Consider the following 14,835-nt stretch of genomic DNA (forward strand, 5'->3'; position numbering starts at 1 on the left):
CGAGGGTGACGAAAGCCATTAATTGATAAAACGCTAAGAATAAGAAATAAATAAGGGTTATAAATTTAAAAATACAATGAATTAAAAATTTAGGAATGTGTTCAGAGTATACAACTAACTAGAGTTCTAAAATAATCAATATAAAATTTAATAAATAACGGATGTGGGTCCTACACCAAGAGGACTCGAATATGCCAAAGCGAAGACGTTGACGTCGGGATCGTATGTCTCAACAGTTCTGAAAGGGGGCGCAAAACAAGGGTGAGTGAACCAAGTTTATATACATACATAATACAAAAACAGTTGTGAACATACTAACCACCAAGTTTTAGTAATGAAAACTACTTGCATAATAAGTGATAGGTTTTCTGAAACTCTAGCATGCCATAAAATATCTCAACAGGTATAACGCGGAAAAACTTCATATAAAGCATCGCGTGTATCGTCTCGTAAGCGCAGTGTGCTACTAGTAAGATCATTGAATAAATATAACTCCCGACCCAATGCCTGCTCCGTGGTCTCTGCGCCATATCCAGAGATTACCAACTCCTGGCCCAATGCCTGCTTCGTGTCCCTCAACCCGTAGCTAGGGATTATTTCTCCTGGCCTAAATGCCAACACCAGATCCTTGCCCCAGGCGGCATAGTGTCCACTAGGTACGCATAAATAGTTACGCCTATAAAAAATAACCACTTCATAGTATAAAGTCATCTATCGTCTATACTATAAAGAGGGGTTTCGAAAACATATTCTAGTATCCTATCGTCATCCATCAGATAGTCTACCAGTTCATGGTTTTTATAGAAAATACGATATATTAAAATATAGTTCAAAATAGGCCAATAATTGATTCCTCACCAAAAACACGAGATGAAAATCAACATATTCAGTAAACAGGCTTAACATAAAATCAAAACATAAACTCGTAAGGCATGTTATTCATTTATGCATTTGAACTATAAAATCATGTAATTTTATAAGAGGTCCACTCACAGTACTTAGCCGCCAAAAGCTGCGCCACTAGCGAAAATGGAAACGCCACTATAATTGCTCCTAAGCACATAAAGAGCACATTTATTCAAACTCTAATTAAACGATTGAATTTGGGAAAATGGACATTGGAAATGGGTTCAGAACTTCGAATTACCCTAAGAAGGGTCCCGGACGAAAACACGAAAAGTCAACCCTAAAGTCAACGTTGACCGGGGGTCAACGATCAAACTAGGTCAAACGGGTTTTAGGCTTGAATCCGGATTAGGGTTTAGGTTTAATAGGATTAGGATCTATTGGGTTTTTAGGTCTCTAGGGGTTTTTGGGTTTTTAGATAAAAAGGCTTAGGGCCTTAGCTAATTTGGCCCAAAAGCCTTTAACTTAAAACAATTAATAAAATAAATAATAAAAATGAAATGGGTTTTGGGTTGGGCTCGGTAGGAAAGGCCCAAAGGCCTTAGGTTAGTGGGTCGCCGGATTCAAAGGGAGGAGAAGGCTGGATTTCGGCTGGAGAATTCCCAAGCTCCGATGAAGCTCAAAGCTCAACCCAAACATGTCATTCAATATACCAAATTGAAGCCCTGAAGGTAAGGAATCGAAATATACCCTTGGTTCCTATCATCGTTGCCGGAGTTGGCTGGAAAATGGCCTGGAAGGCATAGGGTTCGCCGAGAAAACTGGGTAAGATTCAAATGGATATAACTTCTTCAATACTCAATGAAATTGAGCGAAACAAAAAGGAAAGTTGTAGTTCTCAGCGAGACGAAGAGATTAATACCTTGCACACCTACCAACTCACTGTGGTTTGGCCAAAAATTGTCTCGAAAGTCGTCAGAGGTCCTTTTCTTTGTTTGGCCGATCTTACTGCAACGGGGAAAAGAGAGAAGTCTGAGTGAAGATAATGATGATGATGATCTCAAGCCAAGAATGCAGCTGTAAATGGTGTTTGTGTGATCACTGTGCAGGAGAGGAAGAGGCAGAGAGAAAGAGGAGGTTGCAGAGGGAGAAAACGAAGAAGAATGTGGAGGTTACTAGGAGAGCAGAGAAGAGAGAGAGACCGGGGAAAAACAAAAAAAAAATCATAAGGTGGGCCCCACGTGGCTCACCATTTAAGAACTAAAACTATTTTTAAAATATAAAAGGAGGGTTGGGGTGTTTCAATCTACTCCCTTTAAAAGAATTTTGTCCCCGAAATTTAAAATAACATACTACACTGAAAATAGTCGAAAATAGGAAGAAAAATAATATACATATATGTAACGAAGAGATCAGGTAAGAGCGGTTGCACAAAAGAGAAAATGCCAAAGAGCGGTTGCACAAAAGAGAAAAATGTCACACCGTTGCGATCGGTTGCAATGATTCCATCTTTCGTGCCTCCAGGTTCATACTTTCTTTCTTCATCAGTGTAAAAGTAGAAAACATACTTTAATAAAATATAAACTCGAAAACACAAAATAATTTAAGGCCAGATAACGTCAAATAGATATGTACTAACATATAGATAAAAAACTCAAATCAACTTAAAAATGAAAACAGAAATACTTTTCCAAAAACATTTGTAACGTCAAAACAATTAACTAGTAACGGAAGTTAAAATACTTTTACTGAAAACCAAAACTGGAAAATGAAAGTAGGTATTACCCAAGAATTCGAAACGTCAAGTACTCCGAGAATAGATGTGTCTTTGGGTCGAGCCCCAACAATAATAAATCTGTAACCACTGCTGAAGACAGGTCTTCCTGCCCACTTGCTTAACGAACCAAACAAATAAGCTATCGATATCACAGTCTGCAGCCCGCAATATCGACCACATATTTGTTGTCTAGATAAGCAAGTAGTAATTTCTCAAAGGTGTAAAATTTCCCATATCGTAGGATCGATCCTCCGAATACAAGTTCGCAAGACTTTTCTGTCAACCAGTGTTGTCCGTGAAAAACTCTCGTACCATGTCGTAAAAAGCGCCATACACCAAACCAAACAAAACAAAAACTGTAGTCGTAACACTCTATCCAGCACCAAGCATCATATTCACTTCAGTTCTTCCAAATGTGACCAACTATTCTAGTGTTTTGCCAACAACGAACCCATTTGAAAACTGTACCTTAGGATTCAAGAGAAGTGTAAAGATTATCCGATTCTTGCCTCGACCGTGCTGTGGTGCTATCCCAGAGTGCACCAAACATATTTGCTAGAAGTGTTTTAACAACCACGTACTCACAACAATAAGGTTCAGAAGTGAAGCAGTGGAAATATGCGTTGAGACGAACACATATCGTTGGAAAATAACCGATGTGATGCTTATGAATTCTAGTATGATGGTGATACAATATGTTGACCTTCAGTACTAAAACCTTGAACCAACTCTTACTAAAAGACCGCTCGAACCTCACGCCCACGTGCTCTCGAACTAAAGGATCCTGATGAGAGGTAGTGGAAAGCTGCGTTGAGGCGAACACATCACATTATCAAAAAGGTCTACCAGAGTAAGATATGATGGCTATCTTAAAGTCATGCCTCTAAGCGAACCAAAGCTCAATGAGTCCAGAGAAGTTCAAAGTACAGCTCGATCTTCGTACAATGATGAATATGGTAGAGTCTCAAGCCATTACACTGAAAATTACAAGGTTGAACAGTTAATGGACAAGAGTACTAATCAGTTGGGCTACAAGTAAGAGGTTAAGTCCATCTCTATTGAAAAGTACAAGGACAAGGAGCTAGGGTTTTCCATCGAGTACCAAACCTAGGTGAAGTTCAAGGAATCTGTTTATCCAAACAAGTTTGGATCTTCATCATCTAATTCCAACTATAACAACAATAAGAATTGCAACTCCTTTTGGAAATTGATGAAAACGTCTGTTATCGAGGAGTTTCCTAAGAAAAGCAATTAATGTAAACAAAGTCAACACTTGAAGAATTTGGTGTAAAGCTGACGATCAAAGGTTAAGGAACTTGACTTCGTCGCTAGAGAAATCAAGAAGGTTATCGATAGAATAATCGTCGAGGACTTGTTCTAAAGATTTACACGAACTTTTTCAGTGGAAACGAGTCCAAGAACATTGATTTGCTCCCACCAACTACCACTAACTTCATAACAGCTAATGCTTACTCATTTTCTCCAACACTCACTTTGATAGTTTCGAACAATTTCCAAAAGATATGACTCTGCCCGCCATTTCTAGGGAACACATGTCACAGAGTTATATCATCGCTTTAGATCTCCAGTTGGTCTTAACCAATTCGTACCACCAGGATTTTTCCGTTTCCTAAGATTTCGATGCAAAGCCGACTCTGCTCGCAATTCCTAGGGAACGCACGTTGTAGAGTATCGATCTGAAACTGAAAGTTGTCTAACAATTCAAACATGTCACCGATGAGGCACAATCCCGACATGAATTCTTGTATTTCAACCAGAATGTGACAATTCAAACAGAGAAAGGTTCGCACAACTGCGCCGAATGGCACCATATCTAGAAGTCCTGACATCCAAATGATGTCAAAATCGACACTTTATGAGAATAGAAGAGAATCCTAAGTATGCTCTGAACAAACCACGCTTTGATACCAATCTGACATGCCCCGACCCTGATATTCCCCGAATACCAGGATAGACACGTGTTGGCCGACACCCGAGGGTGACGAAAGCCATTAATTGATACAAAAGCTAAGAATAAGAAATAAATAAGGGTTATGAATTTAAAAATACAATGAATTAAAAATTTAGAAATGTGTTCAGAGTATACAACTAACTAGAGTTCTAAAAGAATTAATATAAAATTTAATAAATAACAGATGTGGGTCCTACACCAAGAGGACTCGAATATGCCAAAGCGAAGATGTTGACGTCGGGATCGTATGCCTCGATTCTAAATCCTGAAATGGGGCCCAAAACAAGGATGAGTGGACCAATTTTATATACATACATAATACAAAAACAGTTGTGAACGTACTAACCCCCAAGTTTTAATAATGAAAACACTAGCATAATAAGTGATAGGTTTTCTGAAATTCTAGCATGCCATAAAACATCTCAACAGGTATAACGCGGAAAAACATCATATAAATCATCGCGTGTATCATCTCGTAAGCGCGGTGTGCTGCTAGTAAGATCACTGAATAAATATAACTCTTGGCCCAATGCCTGCTCCGTGGTCTCTACGCCCGTAGCCAGAGATTACCAACTCCCGACCCAATGCCTGCTCCGTGTCCCTCAGCCCGTAGCTAGGGATTATTTCTCCCAGCCTAAATGCCAACACCAGATCCTCACCCCAGGCGGCATAATGTCCACTAGGTACGCACAAATAGTTACGCCTATAAAAAATAACCACTTCATAGTATAAAGTCATCCATCATCTATACTATAAAGAGGGGTTTCGAAAACATGTTCTAGTATCCTATCGTCATCCATGAGATATTCTACCAGTTCATGGTTTTATAGAAAATACGATATATTAAAATATAGTTCAAAATAGACCAACAATTGATTCCTCACAAAAAACACGAGATGAAAATCAACATATTCAGTAAACAGGCTTAACATAAAATCAAAACATAAACTCGTAAGGCATGTTATTCAATTATGCATTTAAACTATAAAATCATGTAATTTCAGAAGGGGTCCACTCATAGTACTTAGCCGCCAAAAGCTACGCCACTAGCGAAGATGGAAATGCCACTATAATTGCCCATAAGCACATAAAGAGCACATTTAGTCAAACTCTACTTAAACGATTGAATTTGGGAAAACGGACATTGGAAATGGGTTCAGAACGTCAAATTACCCTAAGAAAGGTCCCGGACGAAAACCCGAAAAGTCAACCCTAAAGTCAACGTTGACCGGGGGTCAACGGTCAAACTAGGTCAAACGGGTTTTAGGCTTGAATCCGAATTAGGGTTTAGGTTTAATAGGATTAGAATCTATTGGGTTTTTAGGTCTCTAGTGTTTTTTGGGTTTTTAGATAAAAAGGCTTAGGGCCTTAGCTAATTTGGCCCAAAGGCCTTTAACTTAAAATAATTAATAAAATAAATAATAAAACTGAAATGGGTTTTGGGTTGGGCTCGGCAAGAAAGGCCCGAAGGCCTTAGGTTGGTGGGTCACCAGATTCAAAGGGTGGAGAAGGCCGGATTTCGACCGGAGAATTCCCAAGCTCCGATGGAGCTCAAAACGCAACCAAAACATGTCATTCAATATACCAAATTAAAGCCTCGAAGGTAAGGAATCGAAATATACCCTTGATTCCCATCATTGTTGCCGGAGTTGGCTGGAAAATGGCCTGGAAGGCACGAGTTCGCCGAGAAAACTGGGCTTTCCGCCAGAATTTCTGGGCAACTTTTAAACATCAATAACTCTATCAATACTTAACGAAATCAAGTGTTTCAAAAATGAAAGTTGTAGCCCTTGAAGAGACGAAGAGAATGGTATCTTAGACGATGTCAAACTCATCGTGGTGTGGCTGGAAAATGCCTCGAAACCCACTGAGGTCGCCAGAAACTGGGTAAGATTAAAATATATATAACTTCTTCAATACTCAAGGAAATTGAGTGAGACAAAAAGGAAAGTTGTAGTTCTTAGCGAGACAAAGAGATTGATACCTTGCAAGCTGGCTAAATCATTGTGATGTGGCCGGAAATTGTCTCGAAATTCGCCAGAGGTCTTTTTCTTTGTTTGGCCGATCTTACTGCAACGGGGAAGAGAGAGAAGTCTGAGTGAGGATAATGATGATGATGATCTCGAGCCAGGAATGCAGCTGTAGATGGTGTTTGTGTGATCCCTGTGCAGGAGAAGAAGAGGCAGAGAGAAATAGGAGGTTGCAAAGGGAGAAAACGAAGAAGAATAAGAAGGTTACTGGAAGAGCAGAGAAGAGAGAGAGACCGGGGAAAAACAAAAAAAATCATAAGGTGGGCCCCACGTGGCTCACCATTTAAGAACTAAAATTATTTTAAAAATATAAAAAGGGGTTGGGGTGTTTCACTCTCTCTCATCTTTGTGGAGCACGGAGGACCCCAGGCGAGCCATGGGTGTGCGAGCCCAAAATCCGGCCACCTCCGACCTTTCTACGGTGTATTAAAGGTACTAATTTACTTCTTTTCATCTCTATCATCCTCTTATTTGGTAGATCATAGGTTAAGGTGTAGATTGTCGTCGACCAGAGCTTGGGAGGCTCCGACCTTTGTTCTCGTTGAATGACCTAAGCTCAATGGACCTAGGCCCTTTGGGCCGTTTAGGACTTGGGCCTTAGGCCCATTAGCTGTTTAAATCCAACCCAAAATCCTTTTAGTTTATTTATATTTATTTGTATTTTTATAAAAACCCAAAACCCTTTGTAGTTTAGGCCAGGCCTTCAAGCCCAACCCATTTGAAAACCCAAAACCTTTAGGACCCAAGCCCTTGGGGCTGTATATAACTTAGGCTGGGCCTTTAAGCCCAAGCCCGTGTGAGCCCAAGCCCAAGAGACCCAAGCCCAGTGGCGAAGCCCAAACCCAAAAGCCTTTAGTTTGGGCCAAGCCTTCAAGCCCAACCCATTTGAAAACCTAAACCCTTTAGAACCCAGGCCCTTAAGGCCGTAAAGAATTTGGGCCAGGCCTTTAAGCCCAAGCCCGTGTGAGCCTAAGCCCAAGTTAGCCCAACCCAGAGAACCCAGGAACCCCAGGCCGTGCGTGAAGCCACGTGGACTTGCGCGTGAAGGGTCACCGGTGCCATCGAATTTTTCAACGACCCACGATGGCTCGTGGCCGTCGGAGCCGCCACCTTGCGGCGGCGCGTGACCGTACCCGAGGTCCATTTTTATATTTTTCGACGTCTTGAATCTGTTTATGATGTATGTTTCCTAAAATTCAATCGTTTGAGTATCGTTTTATTAATTGTACCATTTATGTGCTTAGGTGCAAATATTAGCAACGATTCCGTTTTTCCTATTTCGTACAGCTCTTCGACGACAGAGTATCTGTGAGTTGACCCATTCTACAATGCATGTTTTAATAGTAGAAATGCATACATGAAAAGCATGATTGAGGCTTGTCAACTTCCTATTTTGCTGAACGTTTCTCCAAGGTCAAGTCACTCCATCTTTGGCTTTTTTAGCAAAAGTCTAAAATGTATTATGTAATCAGATTGTAATCTTTTAGAGATTAGGATTGCGTTTTTCTACTTCTCTATCTTGTAAAACGTTGAACTCTAGTAACCTTATGGGGTTGATACTTATGTAAATAATTTTATTAAAACATTTTGTATTTTAGTTGGGAATTGTTATTAGCACTCCAAACATCTCCTTTGGCACTCCAAACTTTCTATAACTAGAAAGAAAAATACATTTGTGAGAAGTGTAAAATGAGATTTTTAGAGTGCTACTAATATTTCTCTTTTAGTTTTTCCACCGTCATTAAAACTCTTATCCAACCCATATTATTTAAATAAAAAGGATTAATTGTTTTGGGATACATGGGACTTGGGAGTGTAACGCTCTGGCAATTCGACGTTGTATACTCAGGTACTCGAGGCACGTGCCACTGTCAAGTGACGGGATACTGGGGCGTGACATAACTAATGTTACATGTATAGTACGCATTATATCCAATCAATATCGTTGGATAAATTCAAGTGATGTTTTTCCTGCGATTTCTTGCTAATGTGGAATAAATCTCTTACTACTTTGCTAATACCGCGTCAAAATACAGCACATGTGCTGTTTTCATACGAACACTTTTTTGAAAAAAAGCATGACTTTTATTGATCATTCAAAGAATAAATAACTATACACATTAATTCAAAGGGAAAATGTTTTTGTGATCGCTAACCGGCACATTTATTTTGCTTATCTCCTTTGGAAGTTAAGGTACTTGATGCCGTAGGCAAAGAGAAAGAAGAAGAGAAGGACCCAACCAACATGAGCAAACACTACGGGGATTACAAAATCCTCTTCAAAGCCCAAATAGTCCTTAAGGAACTGATTCACTGGCTTAGACTTCTCACCAGGAATTTCGACTAGAGTCTTAACATCGCCCATTTGAGATGCGAAGAGGCCATAGATTGTCCAGGCGATTGGAGAACCCCAGTAGTACCACCTCCACCAGATGGGAATTAGCTGCAATATTGGGATTTAATTGTTAGGAATACACTAGTAACGGAGATCATCCGCAACGAGGTAAATAAGATATAAGTAAACTCCGATGAGCAATCTGCATGTATTTGGTTTTTTATGATCACTTGCTCAATCATGCAAATACTAATGACTTCTAACAACACTTTGTTGCATGTTGTCCTTATAATTCATTGGTTCAACATTCTAAGGCATGAAAGTAATAAGAATAACTTATGACATACCGTTCGTGGGACGAGGAAACCAGAGAACAAGTTCCAGAAGCTCATGAAGAAGCCCATAACAATTGCAGCAATTTGGGGACCAGGAGTTAGGGCAACCGCCATCATCCCGTACATGGAGAAATATGTGAAGCACATGAATATGAAGTAGTAGAAGTACAAAAATTTGTCCACCTTCCAATTGAACCCAATCATGCCATACAAAATGAGGGAATACGCAAAGGTTTGGATTAACACGTAAAGTGTCTCAATAGCCACCTGGAACACCAAAATCATGAATCAATACACAAAAGCAACCAAACACATAACCTTGAGCATAATTTCCAATATATTACCTGAGAAAATGCATAAGGCAACTCAGAATACATCCCAGCAGCTCTTTCACGGTAGAAAACTGTTCGTTCAACAGCAATAACAGATTGCACAGCAGAAGCATTGCCCGCTCCAAGGAAAAGAACAGCACCGTATCCTGCCCCCAACAGATTCATAATGTCTTGCTGTGTGTTCCTGTTGACAGGTCAATACGCAGTTGAATATTATCTAACTGACAATTCTCAGAAACGCAAATCCTTAATTGGTCAAAACATGCAAGTGGGTGACAAGGTCAAATTAAATTGAAGGAATGTAGGTGATTACAAAGTTCTTAAACTTACATTTTCTTTCCTTTGTTCCAGAAGATAATACCAAATATAATTCCGACGGAAACTGTCATGAAAAACCTAATGGCATTGTACTGCGAATTCCTCCAGTAGGACCAGTGTTGTTTCCAAAAGCACGCCTTGCATTGAGTTAAAAAGCTTTGGGAGAATTGAGTGGGGAAGTAAAGATCCTTGGAGCCTTGTTGTGGCATGCTTAGTTCCTTGATAAGTTCCTGGTTTCTCCTGAATAGGTGAAACAAAGATGTAAATTATTTTAACACAAACGAACAAGCAGATGGCAACGACAGAAATGTTTACACGCAACTTACCTATAGAGATCAGAGTTTGCAAATATTTCAGCAAAGTCTATGTCATTTTGAGCCTCAATGGCAGCAGAGCTAACATCTAACATCCAGGTAGCAGGATTGTAACCCTCTTTGATCTTCGGAACCCCTGGAATAGCCTGCATGATGTTTTAGATAAGTCAAACATGTTTATAACAAGTTTAATGTTTGAAAATATTTCTTCCTGAACTTGGCTTTCTAGCCAAGTCAGGATTAGATCAAATGGAGCAGTTTGGATCATTGGAATTAAATTTAACTTGAAAGCTAGTGTATTCACCTACCTCGAAATATTCAACGAGCTTGTGAGACCGATCACCTAGGGGTCCAGCATAAATCACTCGTCCTCCTCTTTTCATTAGGAACAGCTGCAACAGAAAACAAAATCTGGGTGAAATATGGCACAAAAAATACTGAACAATGTTACAGATTTGGAATCATATTATACCTCATCAAAAGCCTCGAAAATGTCAATGCTAGGTTGGTGAATAGTGCAGACAACAGTTCGTCCTGTATCCACAGTGTTCCTTACAGTACGCATAACAATAGCGGCTGCTCTAGCATCAAGACCAGATGTCGGCTCATCCATGAAGATGATGGATGGATTAGCAACCAATTCTACGGCAATAGTGAGCCTCTTTCTCTGCTCAGTTGAAAGTCCATTAACTCCTGGAAGTCCAACTAAAGCATCCCTCAATGGATTAAGCTCGACCAAATCTACGACCTCATCAACAAACATCTACAGAAACAGAAAGAAAAAAGTAAATAAAGACTGAATTGCAAGTGATCGCAAATTAAATGGTAGAACTACTCAAAAGTCAAGGTGGTTAAAATAAATTACATACCTTTCGTTTATCCTTTGTGACATCCTTGGGAAGACGTAACCAGGCAGAGTATACGAGAGATTCATAAACAGTAACGTATGGGGAATGAATGTCATTCTGTTCACAGTAACCGCTGACCCGAGCAAATGTGGCTTGGTTCTTTGGGTATCCAGAGATGGTAATACTTCCTTCAATGTACCCACCAGTCTTTCTTCCAGCTAAAACATCCATCAAGGTTGTCTTTCCAGCACCACTGACACCAACTAATGCAGTCAGAACACCAGGCCTAAATGCACCACTAACATCTCGTAAGAGTTGGAGTCGCGACTCTTCAATCCCTTGGCTCTTCATTTCCTGGTGAGGAACACAAATATTAAGACCAAATTAGCAATGACATGTGTTTGCCATCATATGTATGATCGATTGCAAGTCTAAAACAGTCGCTTCTTAACCAATGAGCAGAAACTCATTTTTCATTTCGTTTAATGCATTGTTAATTTATAAGTACTCACGTTGATTTCTTGAAGTTAGCATATCAAAGAAAATAGACGCAAAGTTACTTACAGGAGGCATATCCACGTAGTAGTTCATATGGTTGAAAGCAAGGGAAAGGGGCTCGAAGGGCAAAACCATTCCTTTTTTGGCTTGATTTCTCACTTGCATATCAGTACCTGACATTAGTCATTGTGTATTAGACAATGAGACGTAAGTTTTATGCAGTAGGTTTTGTTATAATGCTTATCTCGCTAATTCATTGTTTTTACAGCCAGGTGTGGTAAATAGATGAATGCGAGGTGGAGTAATTCATTTTTTATAATGCATATGCAAATTAAGATCCACAAGAAATATAACATTATACCTTCTGGATTGGATAGTCGCTTGCTCTTATTTTCAGCGTCGTCATTATCGATTAAGGTTTTATTATCTACAATTGCTGCAATTTAGTTAAAAGAGAAAGCCAATAATCAGAACTCAAACCAATGATCATGGTTTACTAGTACCATTGAGTAACAAAGATTGAACACAATTCACTTACGGTCTAAGAAGGTCAATGCTGCAACGAAAAGAAGATTAAAAAGAATAGAAAACCCGAAAAGCGCGCCAATACAAATCCAAAACCAAGTCTCTGTGGTAAACAGGCCTCTTCCCTTCAGAAGAACCTTTCCAACTGTGTTTTCAGCGGCGTTGGGGACAGGCTGTGAAAAAGAAATCACACAGTTTGTTATTTGTTAAGCTCATTGTTAATATTACCATATAAGGAGAACTCAACTTAGATTTGATAGAACTTACAGTGCTCCATCTTTCGTCAAGAAATTCATTGATGGCAATCGCATTTTGTCCATACATCATAGGTGAAATATAGTAGCTCCACAGCATCCACGGCTCGAGGTCATCTGCACACCAAATTGAGAATATTGTGAACATTTCAAATCATAAGAAAGAAACTCAAATGTTAACACTCTGTTGATTCAAACATGAGAAATAAAAGTGTCAAGCTGATATATGCAATAACTTAGGTTGGTAATTAAAGAGAGATTTCATACTTTTAGAAACAATAAAGCCTCCTAGGACAAACACTATTAGCAATGCAAAGGAACCAATAGTGTTTGCTCGAATCTCTGATCTTCCAAGGCCAGCAATGAAACGGAAGAGGCCGAGTGCCATTTGATGTATACCGAAGTAAGCCATGAGCTGTTTGAAGAACCTGAACATATTGTACATACGTCAAACAAAAGAATAACTGGGATGTATATCTTTCATTATTCATGTAGCAACATGAAGAAAAAGTTTCCGATAATAATAAGACTGATAAATTCAAGCTTACCTACTAGCCGCAGGTGCAAATCCAATGGTGTAGTATGTCAAACAGATCCATATGAAGGATTCCATAAACGAAATGGGAATTCTGCAATAGAACAACCGAATAAAATGTAAGGAGTTCGAGAGAGAGGATTACAAACCCTTAGATCCTTGTGAAGTTTTCCTGCGAGCGCCTTTAGAAGTGTTGTTTTTCCCGATGAAGGAGGTCCCAGAAGCAGTGTCATCCTGGAAACAAAGAAAACAAGCTCTAAAATTCTGTGGGAACAACAAATTGTTATCGATGCCAAAAAACATAACACTAGTCCAGGAAAGAGATTAAATCTGCAAAGATCTTGAGCATACCTCGATGGCCTCACGATGCCGCTCACATCTTGGAGAATCTGAACATTTCTTTTCTTTGACGGTAAGAGTTTAAGCATTCCAATTATTCCCTATTCATATCCATAGAAATTTACAAATCTGTGAGCTCATCATACAAATTTAGAAATAAACAAGGAAATTTTAGTATCGATATATCTTTTGTAAAGTACCTCTATCATGTTCAAGGATGAATTTAGCAGTGTTGGAAGTGCTCTGCTGCCAACATATGCATCTCCCTCTATTGATACTTTCTCAAATCTAACCTCAACTTTAGGAACATCAATCCCAACCCTGTTTCCAATCAACCAAAAACATTCAAAACCGAACTCGATTTTTGCCAACCAAACAAGCAAAATATACGTATATCAAAACCCCAATTCAACAAAAACAGAACTCAAATCACAAACCTTTCATTTCTGGCTCTCAGTTTCTGCAAGAACTTCTCGTTGTCATCCTCCACAGCCCTAAGTATGCTGTCCATCAACCGCTTCTTTTCTTGCTCCCCAAGATTCGCCATATCGATTTCTTCTGCCACAAGCTTCCCATTGCTCATGGTCTGTCTCAGCATCCCCCTCCGCATCCTATCATATGTGGGCAGCCTCTCTATGGCCGCCCACTTGAGCTCCTCCTCCTCATTCATCACCTGCTGCCGCCCACTTCGCTGAAAAGCGTTCGGCGCGTTCCACATCTCCCTCACACTCGTTGACCGCCAGCTCCCCCGACTGCTGGTCTGCCGGGACAAGTCCTCCCCAGCAAGCCCTGCCGCCATAGACATGGTTGCTGCTTGCTAGCTCCAATAAAACCAATCAAATCAGAAACCGATTGAACTATTGAGGAAATTATGATTTCGTTAATTGAACAATATTCTATATATATATACACACAAAGCTTTGGCATACACACAGCTCATGCTAACTAATGAACCAACTAAGGACAACTAAATTTTATGTTTGGCAACAGAATTGTCGTTCAAATTATAAAAAGAAAATGATACCGCATGCATGGCATTTTAGATGATCTTGAATTAGCAAAGTTGAAACATAATGTTAAGCTTGGTAGTAAAAGTGTCAACCGTAGACTTGAGTTGGTCGGGTTATGTGGCCAATTGTTGGTGTTGAACCAGAGGTTTTTCTATTTGCTGGTTTGCGCGTGATTCTATTTATATCTTTTTAATTTTACGTTCGAACTCGTCACCAATGTGATGTGAAAATCAATGGCGGAGCCAGAGATTTACAATAATAGGGTCATGAACAAGAAGTTTCAGAAAACTAAATATAAATTCATTTTAATTGGCAATGACATGTTTTCGTATTTTAGAAACGTCGTATTACAATATCATTATCAATAGATTAAATGTATTTTTCATTCTATATAACCAAGTCATCATTCGACTATTGGTTTCCATTCATTTTTCATTGTATACAACCAAGTTATCATTCCACCATTGATTTCGCATATGATGTGGATTCTGCACAATATTGACCGCTAAAAATGCTCTCCCTATTTTGGAATGGTTGTAATTTATTTGCCTTAGCCACTATAGGGTC

At 39.4% G+C, this 14,835-nt stretch overlaps 2 protein-coding genes across 2 annotated transcripts; both read right to left on the minus strand.

Moving 5' to 3' along the window:
• Window positions 1-8,687: 8,687 nt before the first annotated feature.
• Window positions 8,688-12,807, minus strand: LOC103423456 (pleiotropic drug resistance protein 2-like). Its single transcript, XM_070826005.1, has 13 exons — window positions 12,652-12,807; window positions 12,398-12,501; window positions 12,144-12,303; window positions 11,967-12,041; window positions 11,672-11,778; window positions 11,129-11,461; window positions 10,732-11,022; window positions 10,568-10,651; window positions 10,272-10,405; window positions 9,958-10,185; window positions 9,640-9,811; window positions 9,308-9,562; window positions 8,688-9,068 (listed from the first exon to the last, which is right to left on the minus strand). Exons 1-13 carry the CDS (start codon window positions 12,794-12,796, stop codon window positions 8,799-8,801), a joined length of 2,358 nt encoding a protein of 785 aa, XP_070682106.1. The 5' UTR covers window positions 12,797-12,807; the 3' UTR covers window positions 8,688-8,798.
• A 128-nt stretch (window positions 12,808-12,935) lies between these two features.
• On the minus strand, window positions 12,936-14,057 carry LOC139198143 (pleiotropic drug resistance protein 2-like). The gene is made up of 5 exons (XM_070826407.1): window positions 13,696-14,057; window positions 13,459-13,579; window positions 13,271-13,359; window positions 13,069-13,153; window positions 12,936-13,013 (listed from the first exon to the last, which is right to left on the minus strand). Exons 1-5 carry the CDS (start codon window positions 14,055-14,057, stop codon window positions 12,936-12,938), a joined length of 735 nt encoding a protein of 244 aa, XP_070682508.1.
• Window positions 14,058-14,835: the final 778 nt, after the last annotated feature.

This window comes from Malus domestica, chromosome 08 (assembly GCF_042453785.1).
Source record: "Malus domestica chromosome 08, GDT2T_hap1".
Taxonomy (NCBI): domain Eukaryota; kingdom Viridiplantae; phylum Streptophyta; class Magnoliopsida; order Rosales; family Rosaceae; genus Malus; species Malus domestica.